General features: G+C 42.9%; 1 protein-coding gene across 10 annotated transcripts in view; it reads left to right on the top strand.

Moving 5' to 3' along the window:
- Positions 1 to 22072, top strand: part of hecw2b (HECT, C2 and WW domain containing E3 ubiquitin protein ligase 2b) — a 363894-nt gene that overhangs the window by 231116 nt on the left and 110706 nt on the right. For all 10 annotated transcript variants that reach the window (XM_072261633.1, XM_072261634.1, XM_072261631.1 and 7 more), the window contains 5 exons: positions 3924 to 4048; positions 7405 to 7590; positions 9053 to 9187; positions 18965 to 19067; positions 20734 to 20830. In XM_072261633.1, coding sequence (XP_072117734.1) covers positions 3924 to 4048; positions 7405 to 7590; positions 9053 to 9187; positions 18965 to 19067; positions 20734 to 20830 — 646 coding nt within the window. The remainder of the gene's footprint in view (positions 1 to 3923; positions 4049 to 7404; positions 7591 to 9052; positions 9188 to 18964; positions 19068 to 20733; positions 20831 to 22072) is intronic.

Consider the following 22072-nt stretch of genomic DNA (forward strand, 5'->3'; position numbering starts at 1 on the left):
CCGTCTACATTGCTACCATTGAGAGCATCCTGACTAACTGTATCACTGCCTGGTATGGGAACTGCACCAATCTTGACCGCTGGGCACTGCAGAGAATGGTACGGACAGCACAGCACATCTGTGGAAGTGAACTTCCCTCCATTGAGGATATTTACAGCAGTAGGTGCAGAAAGAAGGCCCAGAAGATCATCAGGTCACCCCACCCATAAACTGTTTCAGCTGCTTCCATCTGGCAAACAGTACCACAGCATTAAAGCCAGGACAAACAGGCTACAGGACAGCTTCTTTCTACAAGCCATTAGATTTTTAAATTCACATGTCTGTACATTGCGTCGGAGTATTGACACAAATATTTTTACACCCACAAGTTGTGGGATGGATGTAAGATTTAAATAAATTCAATTCAAAAAAATTCAATTTAAACAAACAACATTACCAGGCAGGGATGATGGCAGAGAAGTAATGGCTGGAATTTCTGGAAGGACTTCACAAGACACAGGATATATACATACCAAGAAGTATTCTAAAGGCATGACGACACAACCCATGGCTAACGAGAAGTCAAAGCCACCGTAAAAGCAGAAGAGAGGGCATAAAATACAGCAAAAATTAATGAGAAGCTAGAGGATTGGGGCGCTTTCAAATACCAACAAAAGGCAACTGAAAAAGTCATTAAGAAGGTAAAGATGGAATACAAAAGTAAGCTAGTCAATAATATCAAAGAAGATACCAAAAGTTTCTTCAGATACATAAAGTGTAAAAGAGAGGTGAGAGTGGATATTGGACTACAGGAAAATGATGCTGGAGAGGTAGCAATGGGGGACAAGGAAATGGAGGGTGAATTGAATAAGTATTTTGCATCAGACTTCACTGTGGAAGACACTAGCAGTATGGTGTAAGGTCCAGGTGTCAGGGGTCAAGAATTGTGTGAAGTTACCATTGCTAGGGAGAAGGCTCTTGAGAAACTGAAAGGTCTGGGAGTAGATAAATTACCTGGACTAGATGGTGTACACCCAAGGGTTCTGAAACAGATGACTAAGGAGATTGTGGAACACTCAGTCCTCTTTTATTGTCATTTAGAAATGCATACATGCATTAAGAAATGATACAATGTTTTTCCGGAGTGATATCACAGAAAACAGGACAAACCAAAGACTAACACTGACAAAACCACATAATTATAACATATAGTTACAGCAGTGCAAAACAATACTATAATTTGATGAAGAACAAACCATGGGCGCGGTAAAGATAGTCTCAAGGTCCCGAGTCGATCAACTCCTGAGTCCCTGATAGCAGCCAGCAAAAGGGAAAAACTCCCTGCCGTAAAGGCACCGTCAACTTGCCAATGCCTTGGAACCAGCCGACACTGAGTCCGTCCGTCCGAAAACTTCGAGCCTCCGACCAGCCGCTCCGATACAGCTTCCCGAGTGCCAACCTCTGCCGAGCGCCTTCAACCTCGCCCCAGCTGCTGAAACACACAAAGCCGAGGATTTCGGGGCCTTCTGCTCTGGAGATTCCGGTTACCACACAGTAGCAGTGGCAGCGAAGTGGGCATTTCAGAAGTTTTGCAGATGTTCCTCCGTACTCTCACGTCTGGCAGTAGTAATGATCTTTCAAGAATCACTAGATTCTGAAATGGTTCTGGAAGACTGGAAAATTACATATGTCACTCCACTCTTCCAGAAGGGAGAAAGGCCGAAGAAAGGGCAGAAGAGAGAGGCGGGGCGAGAGCATTTGTTGACTTCTATGCATCAAGCACCAAGCTGCGGCGTTGCAGTGGGGGTGTGGAGGTGGGCCTCGGGACTCCTATTACGTGATTTTGATCTTGTGTGTGTTTACTGTGTGTGACTGTTGATAATGTGTCTTTGCACAAATTACAAGCCGGATAGGCAAAGGAGCTTTTGTTGCTGTTGTGTATTTGGATTACAGAAGGCCTTTGACATGGTGACACATATGAGGCTGCTTACTAAGGTATGAGCCCTATGGTATTACAGGGAAGATTCTAGCATGGATAGTGCAGTGGCTGATTGGAAAGGAGGCAAAGAGTGGAGCCTTTTTCTGGTTGGCTGCTGGTGACGAGTGGTGTTCCACAGGTGTCTGTGTTGTGACTGATTGTTTTTACGTTATATGTTAATGATTTTGATGATGGAATTGATGACTTTCTTGTGAAGTTTGCAGACAATATGAAGGTAGGTGGGGGACAGGTAGTTTTGAGGAAATAGAGAGGTTACAGAAGCACTTAGACGCATTAGGAGAATAGGCAAGGAAGTTGCAGATGGAATCCAGTGTGAGAAGTGTATGGACATGCTGTTTGGTAGAAGAAATGAAAGGGTTGATTATTTTCTAAATGGAGAGAAAACACAAAAAACTGATCTACAAAGGGACTTGGGAGTGCTTGTGCAGGATGCCCTAAAGGTTAATTTGCAGGTTGAGTCTGTGGTGAGGAAGGCAAATGTAATGTTATTATTTATTTCAAGAGGACTGGAATAAAAAAGCAAGGACGTAATATTGAGACTTTATAAAGCACTGGTGAAGCCTCACTTGGAGTATTATGAGCAGTTTTGGGCCCCTTATCTTAGAAAAGATGTGCTGAAACTGGAGAGGGTTCAAAGGAGGTTCACGAAAATGATTCCAGGTTTGAATGGCTTGTCGGATGAAGAGCGTTTGATAGCTCTGGGCCTATAATCACTGGAATTCAGAAGAATGAAGGGTGACCTCATTGAAACCTTTCGAATGGTGAAAGGTCGTCATAGAGTGGATGTGGAAAGGATGTTTCCTATGGTTGGAGAGTCTAAGACCAGAGGACACAACACAGCCTCAGAGCAGAGGGGTGTCCTTTTAGAACAGAGATGAGGAAGAATTTCTTTAGCCACAGAGTGGTGGATCTGTGGAATTCTTTGCCACAGGCAGCGGTGGAGGCCGAGTTTGACTGTATATTTAAGGCAGAGATTGATAACTTCTTGATTGGTCAGGGCATGAAGGGATACGGGGAGAATACGGGAGATTGGGGCTGAAACAGAAAATAGATCAGCCTGATAACGGTGGGTGGAGCAGACTCGATCATTTTGTTTCTATGTCTTATGATCTTATTACTTTAAAAGAAAGAAATCTATTTTTAAAATCATTTAAAATTCCTCTATAAAACTGTATCGTAGTACTAGCTCCAAAGGTAAAATGAAGATGATGGCTTGGAAATTGTGTTGCATGTCAAAATGTTTGTTAAAGCAATACTGTGCCGTAGCCTATGCAAGTTGATTGTGAAGTCCAAAGACTCCAATATTTCATCGTATGCGTGTGCAATGTGCAGGGCTTTTCTGTGGCATTATGGAAACTCGAGACCATGAAACAAATTTAATAGAAATGGATTGTTGGTGGGGGGGGGGTGGGTAAAGAAGGGAAGGAGTGGGTGGTACAGGAGATGGTGTGTGGAGAATAATGGTGTTTGGAGAGGAAGTTTCTTGGTTAGAATGGGATTTTGTGAAGACAGTTGCTTGAGTATGGGCTTTGGAGATGATTAATAATGGGTAATCAATCAGAGACTGAAATATCTACTAAGTTTCTCTCCTCTCTGATGCTGCCTGTCCTGTTGAACTCTTCAGTATTCTTTATTTCTGTAGCTGCAATTTTTTGGGGTAAAAAGTCTATTAATGTGGCTCAATGCCAAATATTCCTGCCCCAAAAAGCCTCAGGTGCCTCAGTGCTTTAAAGAGCTGTATCAATAAATTGTTGTTGTAAAGCACTATCTAAAGTTACATTGCAAACAGTTAACAAAATAACATTTAATGTTGTGTGGTATAAAATGGTGCGTATTGGCCATCACTCAGTGAGAAGATGTCAATAAACTTCATTTCTCCGAGCTGTGATTGTTCATGATAAGCATGGAGGTAATCATCGACATGACTGTTACTTTGTCTCGACAGATTTCAGGAGAGAACCTACATTTTCTCACTCTGCGACCCGCACCAGGATGAATTTGCTTCTGCAGTCTCCTCCTGTCAAATTCTTCACCAGCCCGGAATTCTTCACAGTGCTCCATTCCAATCCTGTAAGCAAATGATCCTGTTCTTTTATTCAGCTGAGTATCCTGATTACTCTGAGAGCACGGGGAACTCCTGCTGACCCAAGCTGCACTACAATGTGCTGTGCGCGGTCACTTTGAGCCCGAGATGAGAGCATTTTGGAAGAATTAATTTTATCCTGAATTTTAGGCACAAGTGGCATGCATGCTTGTTTAGCCGTTTTTTTTTATTAAGTTAGCCCAGTGGTCCCCAACCACTGGGCCGCGGACCAGTACCAGGCCGCAAAGCATGCGCTACCGGGCCACGAGGAAATGATATGAGTCAGCTGCACCTTTCCTCATTCCCTGTCACGCACTGTTGCACTTGAACATAGGGTTGCCAACTGTCCTGTATTTGCCGGGACATCCCGTAAATTGGTTTGTCCCGTATTTCCCCCGCTAAGGTAGAGCGTTCCTATGAAACCTTTCGTGCCGAAATGGCGTGAAGTGAAGAAGCAATTACCATTAGTTTATTTGGGAAAAATTCTTGAGCATTCCCAGACCCAAAAAATAACCTAACAAATCATACCAAATAACACATAAAACCGAAAATAAATAACACTAACATATAGTAAAAGCAGGAATGATATGATAAATACACAGCCTATATAAAGTAGAAATAATGTATGTACAGTATAGTCGGGAAGATGAAGACAAAAGCGATTTCTGGGGGGGGGGGGGAAGAAAAGAAAAAAAAATTGGCACGTATGCACATGTGCACACAGGTGCCCGTGCAAAGGATTCATGGTCAAGGTAGTCTTTCTTGAGTTAAAGTGTCCCGGGATTTGACTGCTACTTTTGTCCCTTATTTGGGAATGAGAAAGTTGGCAACCCTAACTGTAAAACACACGTTGAGGTGAGTTTAACCCTACTTGAACACCAGCCCCACCCCCCCACCGGTCGGCTGGTCCGCGGTGCAAAAAAGGTCGGGGACCCCTGAGTTAGCCCATCTATGCAACCAGAGGTTACCACGCATACTAAGATAGTGAACATTTATGCTTTCAGAAAAGGTTAGGTTAACAATATTACTTACCCACCTTATCCCCACCAGAGCTTGGAAAACAATAGATATTATGTATTAAATTAAGGATTAAAACGATAAAATTAAAATGAATTAAAGATGGGTTTGTATCATAAAGTTTTTAAATAGCGTAAACTGAACGTGGCCATCAGTTACATCAGAACATCTGTCAAAGAAGAGGTAATAAGGATGTATTTAATTTGCTACAATGATATGTACAAAACACTGGAAATTGGAGATATGGGAAAGGCCACGTGGTGGTGACAATTATTGTGTTGATGTATCCTCTCTCATTACCACTTACTATGTGGTGTAGACTTGGCGATCTAGCCATATGAAAGTCAATGTAAAAAGTAAACTAAGTATCCACTTCATGTGTGTCTGGATTACTGGTGGTATTTGGAACACATGGAGTGGCAGAGAGTAGTACTGGAGAGTTGTTTATCAGATTGCCGGCTTGTGACCAGTGGTGTGCCATAGGGATTGGTGCTGGACCCCTATTATTTATCATCCATATTAATGATTTGGATGAGAATGTAGGTGGCTTGGTTAATAATTCTGCAGATGACGCCAAAATTGATGGTATAGCGGACGGTGAAGAAAGTTGTCTAAGGCTTTATAGGGACTTGGATCAACTAGGAAAGTGGACAGATGGAGTTTAGCTCTGACAGGTGCAAGGTGTTGTATTTTGGGAAGTTCAGGGCAGGACTTGCACAGTAAATGGAAGGGCCCTGGACATTGCTGAAGAAGAGGGAGATCTCAAGGTACAAGTTTGTTGTTCCCTGAAAGTGGCAGAGTGGTGAAGAAGGCACATGGCCTGCTTGCCTTCATTTTTCAGGCCACAGAGGAGATGGGACTTGATGTTATGGTTGTACAAGCCATTGGGAGATTGCATTTGAAGAATATTGCATATTTCTGGTCTCCGGAAGGATGTCAAGCTGGAAAGGGTGCAGAAAAGCTTCACTGGGATGTTGCCGGGTTTGGAGGACTTGAGTTATAAGGAGGGGCTGGATAGGTAGGGGCTGTTGTCCCTGGGGTGATGGAAGCTGAGGGATGACCTTGTAGAGGACAGAGGTTTGAGGTGAAAGGGGAACGATTTAAATGGACCTGGGGGGGGGGTGCGCGGGGAGTCAAGTTTTACACGCAGGGGATGGGATGGCGGGTATATGGCATGAGCACCTAAGGAAATGGTAGAGGTGGACACGATGTTTAAAGGACATTTTAGACAGATATGTGGATAGGAAGGGTTTGGTAGGATATAGGCTAACTGCAGGAAAATAGGACTAGCTCAGGTAGGTACCTGTGTCAGCATGGATTAATTGGTCCAAAGGGACTGCTTCCGTGCTGTTTAATGTCATGAGAAATATTTGCAGCAAGTAATAGAGAAATTGCATGGGAAAATATAACATGCACTTTACTGCAGCAAATGCAAAATAAATCCATTAGATGGATGTAACAGTTGGGAAGGAAAAGGTGCAATTACTTTATTTCAAAGAAACTTCTTGTGAGTGTCTGTACCTGATCATAATCCAACTATCCTGTGAATCATACTTTAAGATGGGTTGATTGAATTGGAAAGGGTTTGGGTAAAAACCACATGAATGACTGAATCAAAACATTGTAGATTTTCAGGTGATGCTCAAAGTATTGAACTTATTTTCATTGCAAACAGGAAATTTATGAGAGGCTTATGAAACATTGATTTATCTTAATCTGATTTAATAACCATTTTAAAGAACTTGAGCACTAAAGTAGCAACATGATGTAAAACTGGGGAGTTTTTATCTCAGAGAGAATGAAGTTTGCCAGGTTCATGCTCTATTGTTTATATTTTTAAAATGTGAGTTGCTTAGAAGCACAACACCTAACAGTGCAAGCGACCTAGTTTCAATTCCTGCCACTACCTGTAAGTTTATACGTTCTCCCTGTGACCAGGTGGGTTTCCTCCGGATCCTCCAGTTTCCACACACAGTCCAAAGATGTGCTGGTTGGTGGGTTAATTGGTCACTATATATTGTCCCGTGATTAGGCTAGGATTAAATTGTGGGATTGCTGGGTGGCGTGACTTGAAAGGTCCTATTCTGCGCTTTATCTCAATAAATAAATAACCTCAGGATTGAAAGGCATTAAACAAAGGCATGGCTAATCAAGTTGTTCATGGAATATCACAGTTTTAGTTATACCTGGGCAATGGGAAGTTGTCAAATGCGATCATTTTAAAAGGATCTCTTTGCAAATATTGGCACTACTTGAAAGTGCCTGAGCTATATATAACATTTTACATATGTCAATCATCATTTCCTTTAACTTTATTTCTTATCAGCGTGCCTATCGAATGTTTTCGACCAACACATGCTTGAAACACATGATCACCAAAGTAAGGCGAGATGCCCATAACTTTGAGCGCTATCAGCACAATCGAGACCTGGTGGCATTCCTGAACTTATTTGCTAACAAACAGCTGGAGCTTCCGCGAGGCTGGGAGATGAAGCATGATCATCAGGGGAAGGTGAGTAGCACGGAAGAGAGTGCCCATCTCATGAACTTGATTGCAATGTCTGGTGACTACATCACTTAGTGAAACTTTTGGACCAAGCTCAAGTTTTCACAAAATTTTCATGAAAGATTCCATTTTAGACTCAAATATATATCAAATCAGTAATTTTAGTCCGCCAGATTCGTGCACAGCAGAGAAATGATTTCATAGCGTTTCAATTGAGTTTTTAGAATTGATACATTTTACTCTTAAATTCATGCTCTGATTAGAAATCTTGGGGGTGATTCCTTCATTTTTCTCTTGACAATCAAGAGATTAGTTTCTCATGAGATAGGTCGGGCTTGTTTTGTTCAGCAATGTTAAAAAGGCTGGATCTTTACAAAGGGAAAGGTCAGCATGTCTTCTGAATCTGCTGGTCCTAGCAATAATACAATCTTATTATCATAAAACACAGTCCTTTTGCACACGGTCTCATTAATATGCACAGAATTTTCTTCAGAGTTTGCGAATCAAGATGTAGGAGGGATAATTTAAGGTGAGAGAGAGGAGATTTATTAGGAACCTGAGAGGTTTCACCCAGAGGGTGGTAAGTATATGGAACGAACTGCCAGTGGAAGTGGTTGAGAAAGGTAATTAACAGTATTTAAAAGGTACTTGGACTAGCACATAGATAGGAAAGTTTTCGAAAGATGTGGTCTATATCTAACTTAGATGGGAATCTTAGTTGTCATGGATCAGATGGGCTGAAGGGTTTGTTTCCATTCTGTATGACTGTGACTTACTTTAAGACAGAATCAAGCTCAAAGTAGTGGAGGAAAGAGGGTAAACTGGGTCATGCCTACCATCGCTCAATCCACCTGAATAATCTGAAGAAATTTGTGAGCTGTCATTATGCTACCAAGCATTCCTTTCATAAGACTTGTCTGTCCAAAAGCGGGTGGCTGGACACCCCCCCCCCCCACCATCCATTCTAAAATTATTATTATTTGATTGCTGAGGTATCCTTGTGCAGCAGAAGATGTGTGGGATTAGTTAAAATTTATGCAGCTCAGTTTGCGAGGTGGAAGAAGGCAATTTGATTTTATAACTAGCTGGCTAACCTGACAGTTGTCATGAGTCTCATGTTAATGAAAACAGTCAGTTACCTTCTGTTGCTATATCAAATGTTGGACATTTGACAAGGTGAGACCACACAGAATTTTAAATTAACCACTACATAGTAACCATATTGTATAAATATGCTGCATTTGTTTCTAATCTCAGAACTATTTTGTAGATGAGATAAATATTTGGCTTTAGTGAACAGGGAATAATGGACAAAGTTTGTTTAGACACCTGATATTGGTCAGTCATATTTAAAGGTGCACTTTCATTATCAAAGAAGTTTTTGTTTTCACATCTTTAAGTGACTAATTTGGAACAGTACACAGTAGCATGCAGTCGCAAGCTCCTGATTTTATGTGTCCTTTTCCAGCCCTTTTTTGTTGATCACAATTCTCGCAGCACTACTTTCATAGATCCAAGGCTTCCTCTTCAGACTGCCAGGCCCTCAATTGCATTAGTTCATCGGCAACACTTACAAAGGCAGCGCAGCCACAGTGCTGGTGAGGTAAAGACCTACATTTCTGATTTGACTGTCCTTTATTGTGGTCAAAAAAATGTCTCAATTATAAGTGTAGACCATCACTGAAATTACAGTAATGTGGTGCAATGTTATTTGGATATTAGGGAACAGATTATCTTGCATAAGAATATGAATTGATTTATATTAGGAAACTGTTTATAGTTCTTTAAATCCTGTTTAACATTCTTTTTTTGTGTTTTGCCTATCAAGTGTCAATTTTAGGTTGAATCAATATATTTAATTTGTATCTTTAAATAGGAGAAAATATTTTTCTCAAGTGTTTGAAAATCAGTGTTTGTTTTGAAAACTAAGTCTGGGACAGTGTTTGAGCCTGAGTACCCGGTGTTCAAAATCAGATTATTTGTGTGATAGTTTTGTGTTTACGATCATGAATAACCCGTGTTTTCCTTGCTCCTGTTGTGTACAAATATTTTTTTCCCATCAAAAGAGAGGTGAATGGAAGACAAATAAAGGGCAAGTCACTCCTGATTATCCTCTTGTGGATCAGAACAAGGAATCCTACTTTATTGCAAGAGGAATTGAATACAATGAAGTTCCCTGCAACTATACAGGGTTACAGTGAGACAGCACCTGGAATATTATGTGCAGGTCTGATCTTTCTACCTCAGGCGGATGTACTTGTGACAGAGAGAGTGTATTGAAGATTCTTCAGATTGATTCCTGGGAAGGAGATGAGAGACCTTAAGCATTCTGGCCCCTTATTCTCTTTAGTTTTCAAGAGTGAGAGGTCATTTTATTGAAGCATACAAGATTTTTCAGGGCTTGATAGAATTCAGAGATGGCATTTGCTCTGGCTTGTGGTGTCTAGAACTTGGGGTCACAGTCTTGATTAAAGGGTTAGCCATTTAGGTGTGAGCTGCAAATATCTTTTTCTTAGTCATAGTCATACTTTATTGATCATGGGGGAAATTGGTTAACCTGGGAGTTGTGAGTATCTGGGATTCTTTCCCCAAGAGGATCAGTCTCTGCGTGATACTTGAAAGAGAAGTCAATAATTTCTATGGATATAAAATGAATCATGGTAAAAGAAGAGGTATAATTTTTAATATAGCAGAGCAAGCACAAAAGACTGAGTGAGGTGTTTCTGTTTCTATTTCTTAATGTTCTTGTAGATCTTCTTTTTGGATCAAGGAGGTCTTATTGGCTGCAGAATCTTCTCGAGGAAGGGTGAGCAGCCAGAGATTGTGGTGCACATTGGCCCAATGTTGTAGGTAGAAAGAGAAAGAAGTTCTGTGCAGTGAGTATAGGGAATTAGGGAAGAGGCTGAATAGCAGGACATCCAACGTAGTCGTGTTTGGATTTCTGCCAATGCCATGTGCTAGTCCGGCCAGGAATAGGATGATAGTACAGGTGAATGAATAGTTGAGGAACTGGTGCAGAGGGCAAGGTTTCAGATTTCTGGATCATAGATATCTCTTCCGGAGAAGATGAGACCTGCACAAAAAAGGATGGGTTACAACTGAACCCAAGAGAGACCAATGTCCTTGAGGGCAGGTTTGCTAGAGCTGCTGGAGAGGGTTTAAACTAATTTGGTAGGGAATGTGAACGGGAGTGATGGGGCAGTTGGTATAGATGCAGTGTGTAGTGAGACTGTGAGGAAGGATGGGCAGATGATGGGGCAAAATTGCAGTAACTAGAATGAGTTGAAGTGTAATATGGGGGCAAATTTGAAAAGGTGATGAGTACAGGGTTGAAGGTGTTATATTTGAATGTACACAGTGTACAGAATAAGACAGATGACATCCTAATGCAGCTAGAGATTGGCATTGTGGGCATCACTGAGTCGTGGCTGAAAGAAGATCATAGTTGGGAGCTTAACATTTAAGGACACAGATTGCATTGAAAGGAGAGGCAGTTAGGCAGAGGGGGTAGGGTGGCTCTGTTGTTTAAAAATTGAAATCAATATCTTAGAAAGAGGTGATATGGTATCGGAGGATGTAGAATCCTTGTGGGTAGAGTTAAGAAACCACAGAGGTAAAGAGTCTGATAGGAGTTAACATTCAGGCTTCTGAACAGTAGCCAGGATGTGGGATATAAATTAAAATGGGAAATGGAAAAGGCAATCAAAAAAGGATAATGTTGTGAAGGATTTCAATATGCAAAATCAGGTTGATGATCAATCCCAAAAGGGAGAATTTGTCAAATGCCTTTGAGTGGATGTCAGGTCATTGGAAAATAATGCTGCCGAGGCAGTTGAGTCCTCCAGTGCAGGGGTTCCCAACCTGAGGTCCACAGACCCCTCAGTTAATGGTAGGGATGCATGGCATAAAAAAAGGTTGGGAATCCCTGTTCCGGGGGAAAGACAATTCTAGATTATGAACGCAAACAACAGGAATTCTGCAGATGCTGGAAATTCAAGCAACACACATCAAAGTTGCTGGTGAACGCAGCAGGCCAGGCAGCATCTCTAGGAAGAGGTACAGTCGACGTTTCAGGCCGAGACCCTTCGTCAGTACTAACTGAAGGAAGAGTTAGTAAGAGATATGAAAGTGGGAGGGGGAGATCCAAAATGATAGGAGAAGACAGGAGGGGGAGAGATGGAACCAAGAGCTGGACAGGTGATTGGCAAAGGAGATATGAGAGGATCATGGGACAGGAGGCCCAGGGAGAAAGACATCCCCCTCGTACTCCATCTGTCATTTATTTTTACACACACATTCTTTCTTTCACTCTCCTTTTTCTCCCTCTGTCCCTCTGACTATACCCCTTGCCCATCCTCTGGGTCTCCCCCCCCCCCCACTTTTCCTTCTCCCTGGGTCTCCTGTTCCATGATCCTCTCATATCCCTTTTGCCAATCACCTCTCCAGCTCTTGGCTCCATCCCTCCCCCTCCTGTCTTCTCCTATCATTTTGGATCTCCCCCTCCCCGTCCCATTTTCAAATCTCTTACTAACTCTTCCTTCAGTTAGTCCTGACGAAGGGTCTCGGCCTGAAACATCGACTGTATTTCTTCCTAGAGATGCTGCCTGGCCTGCTGCGTTCACCAGCAACTTTGATGTGTGTTGTCTCGATTATGAACTAGATTTGATTAGGGAGACTAAGGTAAAGGAACACTTAAGAGGCAGTGGTCACAATAGGAATTCACCCGCAGTTTGAGATGATAAAGTCAGATGTATCAGTATTATAGTAGAGTAAAGGGTATTACAGAGACATGAGGGAGGAGCTAGCCTGTTGATTTGAAGTTTCTGGGAGAAATTCATAAGGCCCAGGATAGATGTATCCAAAAGATGAAGAAGTATTCTAAAGGGAGGATGAGGTGTGACCATGGCTGACAAGAGAAGTCAAACACAGCATAAAAGGAAAAGCGAAGGCTTATCCAATAGCAAACATTAGTGGGAAGTTAGATGATTGGTAAACCAACAGAAGCAGCTTAAAAAGCCATAAGAGAGAAAAGTGAAATATGAAGGTAAGCGAGCTAATAGTATAAAAGAGGATATCAAAAGTTTATTCAGATATTTAAAGAGTGGAAAAAAAGAGGCAAGAGTGGATATCAGATCGCTGGAAAATGATGCTGGCAAGATAGTAATAGGGAACAAAGAAATGGTGGATGACCTTAATGAGTGTTTTGCATCATTCTTCAACGTGGAAGACACTAGCAGCATGCCGGGTATTGGAGAATGTCTGGACAGAAGTGAGTGTAGTTGCTATGACTAAGAAGGTGCTTGGGAAGCTGAAATACTTGAAGGTAGATAAATCAACTGGGCCAGATGGATGACACCTCAAGGTTCTAAAAGAGGTAGCTGAAGAGATTGTGGAGGCATTAGTAATGATCTTTCAAGAATCAATAGAATCTGGAATGGTTCCAAGGACTGGAAGTTTGCAAATGTTACTCCATTCTTTAAGGAGGGAGAGGCAGAAGAAAATAAATTATAGGCCAGTTAGCCTGAATTCACTGGTTGGAAAGATGTTGGAGTCCATTATTAAGGATGAGGTTTCAGGGTACTTGAAGGCACATGATAAAATAGGCTGTAGTCAGCCTGGTTTACTTAAGGGGAAATCTTGCCTGGCAAATCTGTTGGAACTCTTTGAAGAAATAACTAGCAGAATAGACAAAGGACAGTCAGTGGATGTTGTTTACTTGGATTTTCAGAAGGCTTTTGACAAGGTGCTGCATATGAAGCTGCTCAACAAGATATTACTGGTATTACTGGATAGAATATTGGCTGACTGGCAGGAGGCAAAGAATGGGAATAAAGAGGTCGGGCTAGCTGCTAGTGACATGGTGTTCTGTAGGGGTCGGTGCTGGGACCACTTCTTTTTATGTTATATGTCAATGATTTGGATAGTCATAGTCATAGTCCTACTTTATTGATCCCGGGAGAAATTGGTTTTCGTTACAGTTGCACCATAAATAATAAATAGTAATAGAACCATAAATAGTTAAATAGTAATATGTAAATTATGCCAGTAAATTATGAAATAAGTCCAGGACCAGCCTATTGGCTCAGGGTGTCTGACCCTCCAAGGGAGGAGTTGTAAAGTTTGATGGCCACAGGCAGGAATGACTTCCTATGACGCTCTGTGCTGCATCTCGGTGGAATGAGTCTCTGGCTGAATGTACTCCTGTGCCCACCCAGTACATTATGTAGTGACACACATCAAAGTTGCTGGTGAACGCAGCAGGCCAGGCAGCATCTCTAGGAGGAGGTACAGTCGACGTTTCAGGCCGAGACCCTTCGACAGGACTAACTGAAGGAAGAGTTAGTAAGAGATTTGAAAGTGGGACGGGGAGGGGGAGATCCAAAATGATAGGAGAAGACAGGAGGGGGAGGGATGGAGCCAAGAGCTGGACAGGTGATTGGCAAAGGGGATATGAGAGGATCATGAGACAGGAGGCCCAGGGAGAAAGACAAAAGGTGGGGGGGACCCAGAAGATGGGCAAGGGGTATAGTCAGAGGGACAGAGGGAGAAAAAGGAGAGTGAGAGAAAGAATGTGTGCATAAAAATAAATAACAGATAGGGTACGAGGGGAAGGTGGGGCATTAGCGGAAGTTAGAGAAGTCGATGTTCATGCCATCAGGTTGGAGGCTACCCAGACGGAATATAAGGTGTTGTTCCTCCAACCTGAGTGTGGTTTCATCTTTACAGTAGAGGAGGCCATGGATAGACATGTCAGAATGGGAGTGGGATGTGGAATTAAAATGTGTGGCCACTGGGAGATCCTGCTTTCTCTGGTGGACAGAGCGTAGGTGTTCAGCAAAGCGGTCTCCCAGTCTGCGTCGGGTCTCGCCAATATATAGAAGCCACATCGGGAGAACCAGACGCAGTATATCACCCCAGCCAACTCACAGGTGAAGTGTTGCCTCACCCAGAAGGACTGTCTGCAGCTCTGAATGGTGGTAAGGGAGGAAGTGTAAGGGCATGTGTAGCACTTGCTCCGCTTACAAGGATAAGTGCCAGGAGGGAGATCAGTGGGGAGGGATGGGGGGGACGAATGGACAAGGGAGTCGCGTAGGGAGCGATCCCTGCGGAAAGCAGGGGGGGGAGGGAAAGATGTGCTTAGTGGTGGGATCCTGTTGGAGGTGGCGGAAGTTATGGAGAATAATATGTTGGACCTGGAGGCTGGTGGAGTGGTAGGTGAGGACCAGGGGAACCCTATTCCTAGTGGGGTGGCGGGAGGATGGAGTGAGAGCAGATGTATGTGAAATGGGGGAGATGCGTTTGAGAGCAGAGTTGATAGTGGAGAAAGGGAAGCCCCTTTCTTTAGAAAAGGAGGACATCTCCCTCGTCCTAGAATGAAAAGCCTCATCCTGAGAGCAGATGCAGCGGAGACGGAGGAATTGCGAGAAGGGGATGGCGTTTTTGCAAGAGACAGGGTCAGAAGAGGAATAGTCCAGATAGCTGTGAGAGTCAGTAGGCTTATAGTAGACATCAGTGGATAAGCTGTCTCCAGAGACAGAGACAGAAAGATCTAGAAAGGGGAGGGAGGTGTCGGAAATGGACCAGGTAAACTTGAGGGCAGGGTGAAAGTTGGAGGCAAAGTTAGTAAAGTCAACGAGCTCAGCATACATGCAGGAAGCAATGCCAATGCAGTCGTCGATGTAGCGAAGGAAAAGTCGGGGACAGATACCAGAATAGGCACGGAACGTAGATTGTTCCACAAAGCCAACAAAAAGGCAGGCATAGCTAGGACCCATACGGGTGCCCATAGCTACACCTTTAGTTTGGAGGAAGTGGGAGGAGCCAAAGGAGAAATTATTAAGAGTAAGGACTAATTCTGCTAGACAGAGCAGAGTGGTGGTAGAGGGGAACTGATTAGGTCTGGAATCCAAAAAGGAGCGTAGAGCTTTGAGACCTTCCTGATGGGGGATGGAAGTATATAGGGACTGGACATCCATGGTGAAAATAAAGCGGTGGGGGCCAGGGAACTTAAAATTATCGAAAAGTTTAAGAGCATGAGAAGTGTCACGAACATAGGTAAGAAGGGATTGAACAGGGGGGGATAAAACCGTGTCGAGGTATGCAGAAACGAGTTCGGTGGGGCAGGAGCACGCTCAGACAATAGGTCTGCCAGGACAGGCAGGTTTGTGGATCTTGGGTAGGAGGTAGAAACAGGAAGTGCGAGGTGTGGGAACTATAAGGTTGGTAGCAGTGGATGGGAGATCCCCTGAGCGGATGAAGTCGGTGATCGTGTGGGAGACAATGGCCTGGTGCTCCTTAGTGGAGTCACGATCGAGGGGTAAATAAGAGGAAATATCCGCGAGTTGTCGCTGTGCCTCGGCAAGGTAGAGGTCAGTACGCCAGACTACAACAGCACCCCCGTTATCGGCGGGTTTAATAATAAGGTTAGGATTAGTGCGGAGGGAGTGGAGAGCAGAGCGTTCGGAAGGAGTAAGGTTGGAATGGGAACAAGGTGTGGTGAAGTGGAGACGGTTGATGTCCCGTTGGCAGTTAGCGATAAAGAGATCCAGAGCAGGCAGAAGACCAGAGCGGGGTGTCTATGAAGAGGAGGAGGGTTGAAGACGGGAGAAGGGGTCATCGGTGGGGGTAGAAAAGTCCTTGCCGAAGAAGTAGGCTGGGAGACTGAGACGGCAGAAGAGGAGTTCCGCATCGTGGCGAACACAGAACTCGCTGAGGTGTGGGCGAAGGGGGACAAAGGTGAGGTCCTTACTGAGGACAGAGCGTTCTGCCTCCGATAGTTGAAGGTCGGAGGGGATGGTAAAGACCCGGCACAGATGAGAGCTGGGATCGGGGGGGAGGGGGGAGGCTGGGGGTGTCAGTGGAGAGGGGAGGGTTGGGGTGAGAGGAAGATGGAGCTTCTGAGGACCCAGGAGCTGACGATGGGATCTGAAGGAGACGGGATTGCAGAGTATTGGTGGGGGAAGGGGAAACAGGAGTCACAATAGCAGCACATAAAGACCCGGCCTGGAGTTCAAGGCTGGAGTCGCAGTTGGTGGTTGCGCAATCACTTTGAAGGTGTCCATGGTTGTTGCTGGAGTCCGGGTTTTGAATATGCCCTGAGGTGGTAGAGCTGGCGAGATCAATGGCAGGGGCCGCAATCTGAAGTTCATGCTTGCTAGTTTCATGGCCAGCAGGCTCTGGAGTCCGTAGATGTAGGATCTTGCGATCTTTGCCTAACATGACAAAGTCAAAAAAATGACGATTGCAGGCGTGAATCCGACGGAGGATGAAATAACGGGTAGGACCATTACAGACAGCGAAGAAAGTGTCCCGAAGATGTGGAAGGGTCTGGGATAGGGACACCAAATACCTCCTCATGGCGGAGAGGGTCGCCTTCAGAGCTTGACGGGAGAAGCGACGAGAGGCAGAGTCAATAAAATGTGAGTACCTGGGATCCTCAGAAGGTCCAAATTGAGAGGCTCGGAAACGTATCCTAAAGCCAACTGGAGTAAGTTGGCGACAGAGGCACGTTCCAAGAAAGGATATATGGCTGTGATAGCGAGTCTGAGTCAAAATGTGGTCGAAAAGTTGAAGATCTGAGTCAAAATGTGGTCGAAAAGATGAAGATGTAGTGGATGGGAGACATTGACCAAGATGGCATGCAACTTAGACAGCATCCTCTTTTCAGACACCACCGTGAGAGAGTCCAGTTCTATCCCCACAACATCACTGGCCTTACGAATGAGTTTGTTGATTCTGTTGGTGTCTGCTACCCTCAGCATGCTGTCCCAGCACACAACAGCAAACATGATAGCACTGTCCACCACAGACTTGTAGAACATCCTCAGCATCGTCCGGCAGATGTCTCCTCAGGAAATAGAGACGGCTCTGACCCTTCGTGTAGACAGCCTCAGTGTTAGTCCAGTTTATTGTCAATTCGTATCCCCAGGTATTTGTAATCCTTCACCATGTCCACACTGACCCCCTGGATGGAAACAGGGTTCACCGGTACCTTAGCTCTCCTCAGGTCTACGACCAGCTCCTTAGTCTTTTTCACACTAAGCTGCAGATAATTCTACTCACACCATGTGACAAAGTTTCCTGCCGTAGCCCTGTACTCAGCCTCATCTCCCTTGCTGATGCATCCAACTATGGCAGAGTCATCCAAAAACTTCTGAAGATGACAAGACTCTGTGCAGTAGTTGAAGTCTGAGGTGTAAATGGTGAAGAGAAAGGGAGACAAGACAGTCAAGACAAGACAAGATAATGGAATTGATGGCTTTGTGACCAAGTTTGTCAACAATATGAAGATGGGTGGAGAGCGGTTAGGTAGTGTTGAGGACTTGAGACACATTGAGATAACGGGCAAAGAATTGGCAGATGGAATATGGAGCAGAGAAGTGTGTGGTCATACACCTTGGTAGAAGAAATAAAGGCATAGAGTATTTTCTAAACATAGAGAAAATTCAAAACTCAGAAGTGCAAAGGGCCTTGCGATTCATTGTGCAGCATTCACTGAAGGTTAACTCGCAGGTTGAGTCGTTGATAAGGTAGGCAAGTGCAATGTTAGCATTTGTTTCTAGAGGACTAGAATATAAGAACAAGGATGTAATACTGAGGCTTTGGAAGGCATTGGTCAGACCACACTTGGAGAACTGTGAGCAGTTTTGCATCTCTTACCTAAGAAAAAAATGTGCTGGCATTGGAGAGGGACCAGAGGAGGTTCACTAGAATGATTCTGGGAATGAAAGGGTTAACATATGAGGGGTGTTTGATGGCTTTGAACCTGTCCTCACTGGAGTTTAGAAGAATTAAGGGAGATCTCATTGAATCTTATTGAATGTTGAAAGGCTTAGATAGAGTGGGTGTGGAGAGGATGTTTTCTCTCGTGGGTGTTTAGCACCAGAGGGCAGAGCATCCCTTTGGAGCAAAGATGAGGAGGAATTTCTTTTGCCAGAGGGTAGTGAATTTGTGGAATTCATTGCCACAGACGGCTATGGAAGTCAAGTCATTGAATAAATTTAAAGAGGAGGGCGATAGGTTCGGGGCATCAAAGGTTACGGGGAGAAGGCAGAAGAATGTGGTTGAGAGGGATAATAGGTCAGCTATGATGGAATGAAAGAGCCTATTCAATGTGCTGAATGGCCTAATTCTGCTCGTATCTCTCATGGTCTTATGTATTCTCTGTGTAGAAAAGGACATTTTAGAAAATGGAAGTGAAGTGGAATTGAGGTGAGGGTGGAGGTGGGGTGTCAGTCTATTGGAATTCTGAGTTCATTCCATTTAGCATGTAGAAATGAAAAGTAATTCATTAGGTTAGTCAACTGTTGAAATAATAGTTAAAATACTTCCCATAATATATCATTGCATTTTGTATCCACTAAATGATTATTTCTGCTAGGTGGCAGATGATTCTCGCCATCCAGGGCCTCCAGTGATGCCCAGACCATCCAGTACATTTGGCACCATCAGTCGAAACCACAGTCAGGACCTGGTGCCAGTTGGTAAGTCATCCCTTGTTACTTACCCCTTCATGCAGATATGTACAGTTGATGATTTGAAGAGCCATTGTGGGAATGAGCTTCAAACAATAAAATCCAGCTGCTTCCCAATACTTTCATTATGCTGCCTATTGAAGGGTAACAGATTTTGTTAATTCATTTTAAATATATTTTATGTCAACAAATACTACTTTACCCTGAAGGTGTTCCAGTATTGTCCAGTCAATGCTCACATTGGCTTTCTTGTCAGCAAATATTTATAGCATCAGCAAAAAGCATCATCCTTTGAACACAATTGAATAGTTCATGTGGCATTTTCTTTACACTTTAGTCCTCTGTTTATCTGTTTCTGTGCTGCTCTTGCTTCCAGCCACAGGGTGGCAGTAAATCACCTAACGGGTTCCAGCAGAGTGAACATTTACTTAAAATGTGTATCAAAGCATGTGGGCCAAGGAATTCTGATGTACATGGAACAGCTTCAGTATTTTCCATAACTATTTGGCGCATATTGTATTTGATTTTATTCAAACTGTTCATTTTACTTCATATATTTTCAGTAGGAATTAGGGACACATTGTGGTACATTCATCAGCTATTGACCCTATTTACATGAAGTTAATGATGTTGGTTTCTTCTGAGTACTTTACGTTTCACGGATTCTTTTAAATCAAACAATTTAACAGTACCAAACTATTAATATTTTTGAGACTCCTGATGTCTATTGAATCCATGACATTTAATCTATTGTTTTATCTTGAAACTCGATGAGCTTGCTAGGCGTTTCATAGTTTGATTTCTTGCAAAATGCTCACATAAGTACCTATATTCTAAAATATTACCTAAGCGTTTTCAAAAAATTTCTGAATTTGTTTACACTTTTTTTGTAATTAGTGAATAAGCCTACAATATTCCTTTTACATAATTCAACAATGCTGATTATTACTAGTTTCGCCGGTTGCATTTTGGAGCAGCCTGCTCCAGAATCTGTGCTTGTCAGCAGGTACTTTGGTTTAATACCGAGCCAAAGTTCATCGTGGTACTTTTATTCCATGAACCTACGCTTTTGAAGTAATCAGATTAGTCTTCTATCGCTGCATGACTTCATGTAACTGGGGTTATTCAGGAATGAACAAGAATAATTATTAATATACTGATTTTGGATGTCAGTAAATTTTTGTCATTATCAACCTGATTCAAGACTGTTATTCGACTTATGTGGTGATGCAAAGACTTGTTCGATGTATTGCATTTTAATCTGTATAGGTTGAGGCCTGCAGCTCAGAGTGGTGGGACAGGATTTTGCATTGGTTGGTGCCCCAGATACTGATCGAGAAATGGGGGAGACATTTTGTTGTGAAATCCAAGTCTAGATTATGCAGAGGAGCTTTCCTGTTCACACAGGCCTCCTCTCCCTTTTACCAAATGTATGGACAATAGATAAAAGTCAGATGGGAGAAGGGGTTCGGTCCATCATGACATTAATTTTCTTAACTTTGGTTAATGTATCTTCAAGCAACAAGTTCCAATAAAAGAGTTAGATTTGGTTTTAAGTAGATGGTATGAATCTTTCTCTATATGTTGAGTCATTTCAATTGCTCCAATTTATAGATCAGTTCAGCATTCTCCATTTTATAATCCCTGACCTGATGAGATATTCTGTTGTTTTCAGCTTACAATGATAAAATTGTAGCATTTCTGCGTCAACCAAACATCTTTGAAATTCTTCAAGAGCGCCAACCAGACCTTATCAGGAATCACTCACTCAGGTAATCACATTGATTGTCCAAGTGATGGTGCTGGTTATGTGATGCTGTACATTTTTCTGGTACAGTTACCCCTCCAATATCTCAGCCCCTGCATCTGCCCTGCAGCGATGTGTAAGAAAGAGCGAATAAAACTGCTTTAAGCCCATTGAGCATTTTCTTTTCACAAAACATGGATTCTACTCAGTGCATTCCTTTTTTGATGAAAAAAATATATCCTTATTACCTCATTAGAAATTTGTCCCTGATATGTTACTTAGCGTGGCATTTACGCTATGCCAGTGGCTGAGGAAGCATCATGCCCCACATAATTTCTAGTGATTTCAATCTATTCTAAACTACAATAACTTAATGATCTCAATTTAGCTTAAAAGGTGTTAACCAAGCACACACATTACATAAATTGAGAGTTGTTAATGAGAAATCTTGGAGAAAAATTCCTTTGAATCTTAACTTGTTTTGATGCTTTTATGTTCTAATTCCGTGCACACAGTTAACTTAGTTGTTTCCCCAGAATTTAAAAAAAATCATACTTCCACTGAGGCATCTTCTTCACTGTGAAGGCTGACTACTTTTGCCTAAGTTATCCAGAACATGACTTCATGAATCATTTCTATACTAACTTATTGAAATTTACGATGAACTGTCCTTGAGTTGCACCTCAGAATAATGAATCAATCAAGAATCAGGTAATAACATCCTTGCAATGAACGAGTTGTATGGATGCTCCCAATTTACACACTTCAGATATCCCTACCATATGATGGCACCATCAGTGCCAGCAGTAAATTGAAATACCTCAGGAAAGCACCACTTTACCATTCTTTGTGAATTCAGCAGACTTTGCCAAATATTAAATTACATTTTTTGGAAGAGCCGTAGTGACAATATTTATTGTCCGGTGCTGGCTGGCTGATGTGTAGCAATTCCTCCTGCCCCTCCATAGGCAAGGTTACAATTGAGAGCTGGTAGCTGGCTGGCCAGTATGAATGTGTAATACAGCAACTGTGGTGGTTTAGACCAGGATGGCAAGCACAACACTACAACTCAGGGTAGCTTCACAAATAGTGTTTCAGGACGCAGGAGGCATGGACACAACTGACTTAGTTCAATCAAAAGTAAAGCTCCTTTTTAAAGAGTTTAGTAATACAGGGTTTAGCTTTTGTGTTTACAGCCTATGAAGTAAGATTAAACTACAGAAGTCACATAACAGTTGCATTAGTGTGGGTGGCTGGGAAAATGCTG

The sequence above is a fragment of the Mobula birostris genome, chromosome 6 (genome assembly GCF_030028105.1).
Source record: "Mobula birostris isolate sMobBir1 chromosome 6, sMobBir1.hap1, whole genome shotgun sequence".
NCBI classification, from domain to species: domain Eukaryota; kingdom Metazoa; phylum Chordata; class Chondrichthyes; order Myliobatiformes; family Myliobatidae; genus Mobula; species Mobula birostris.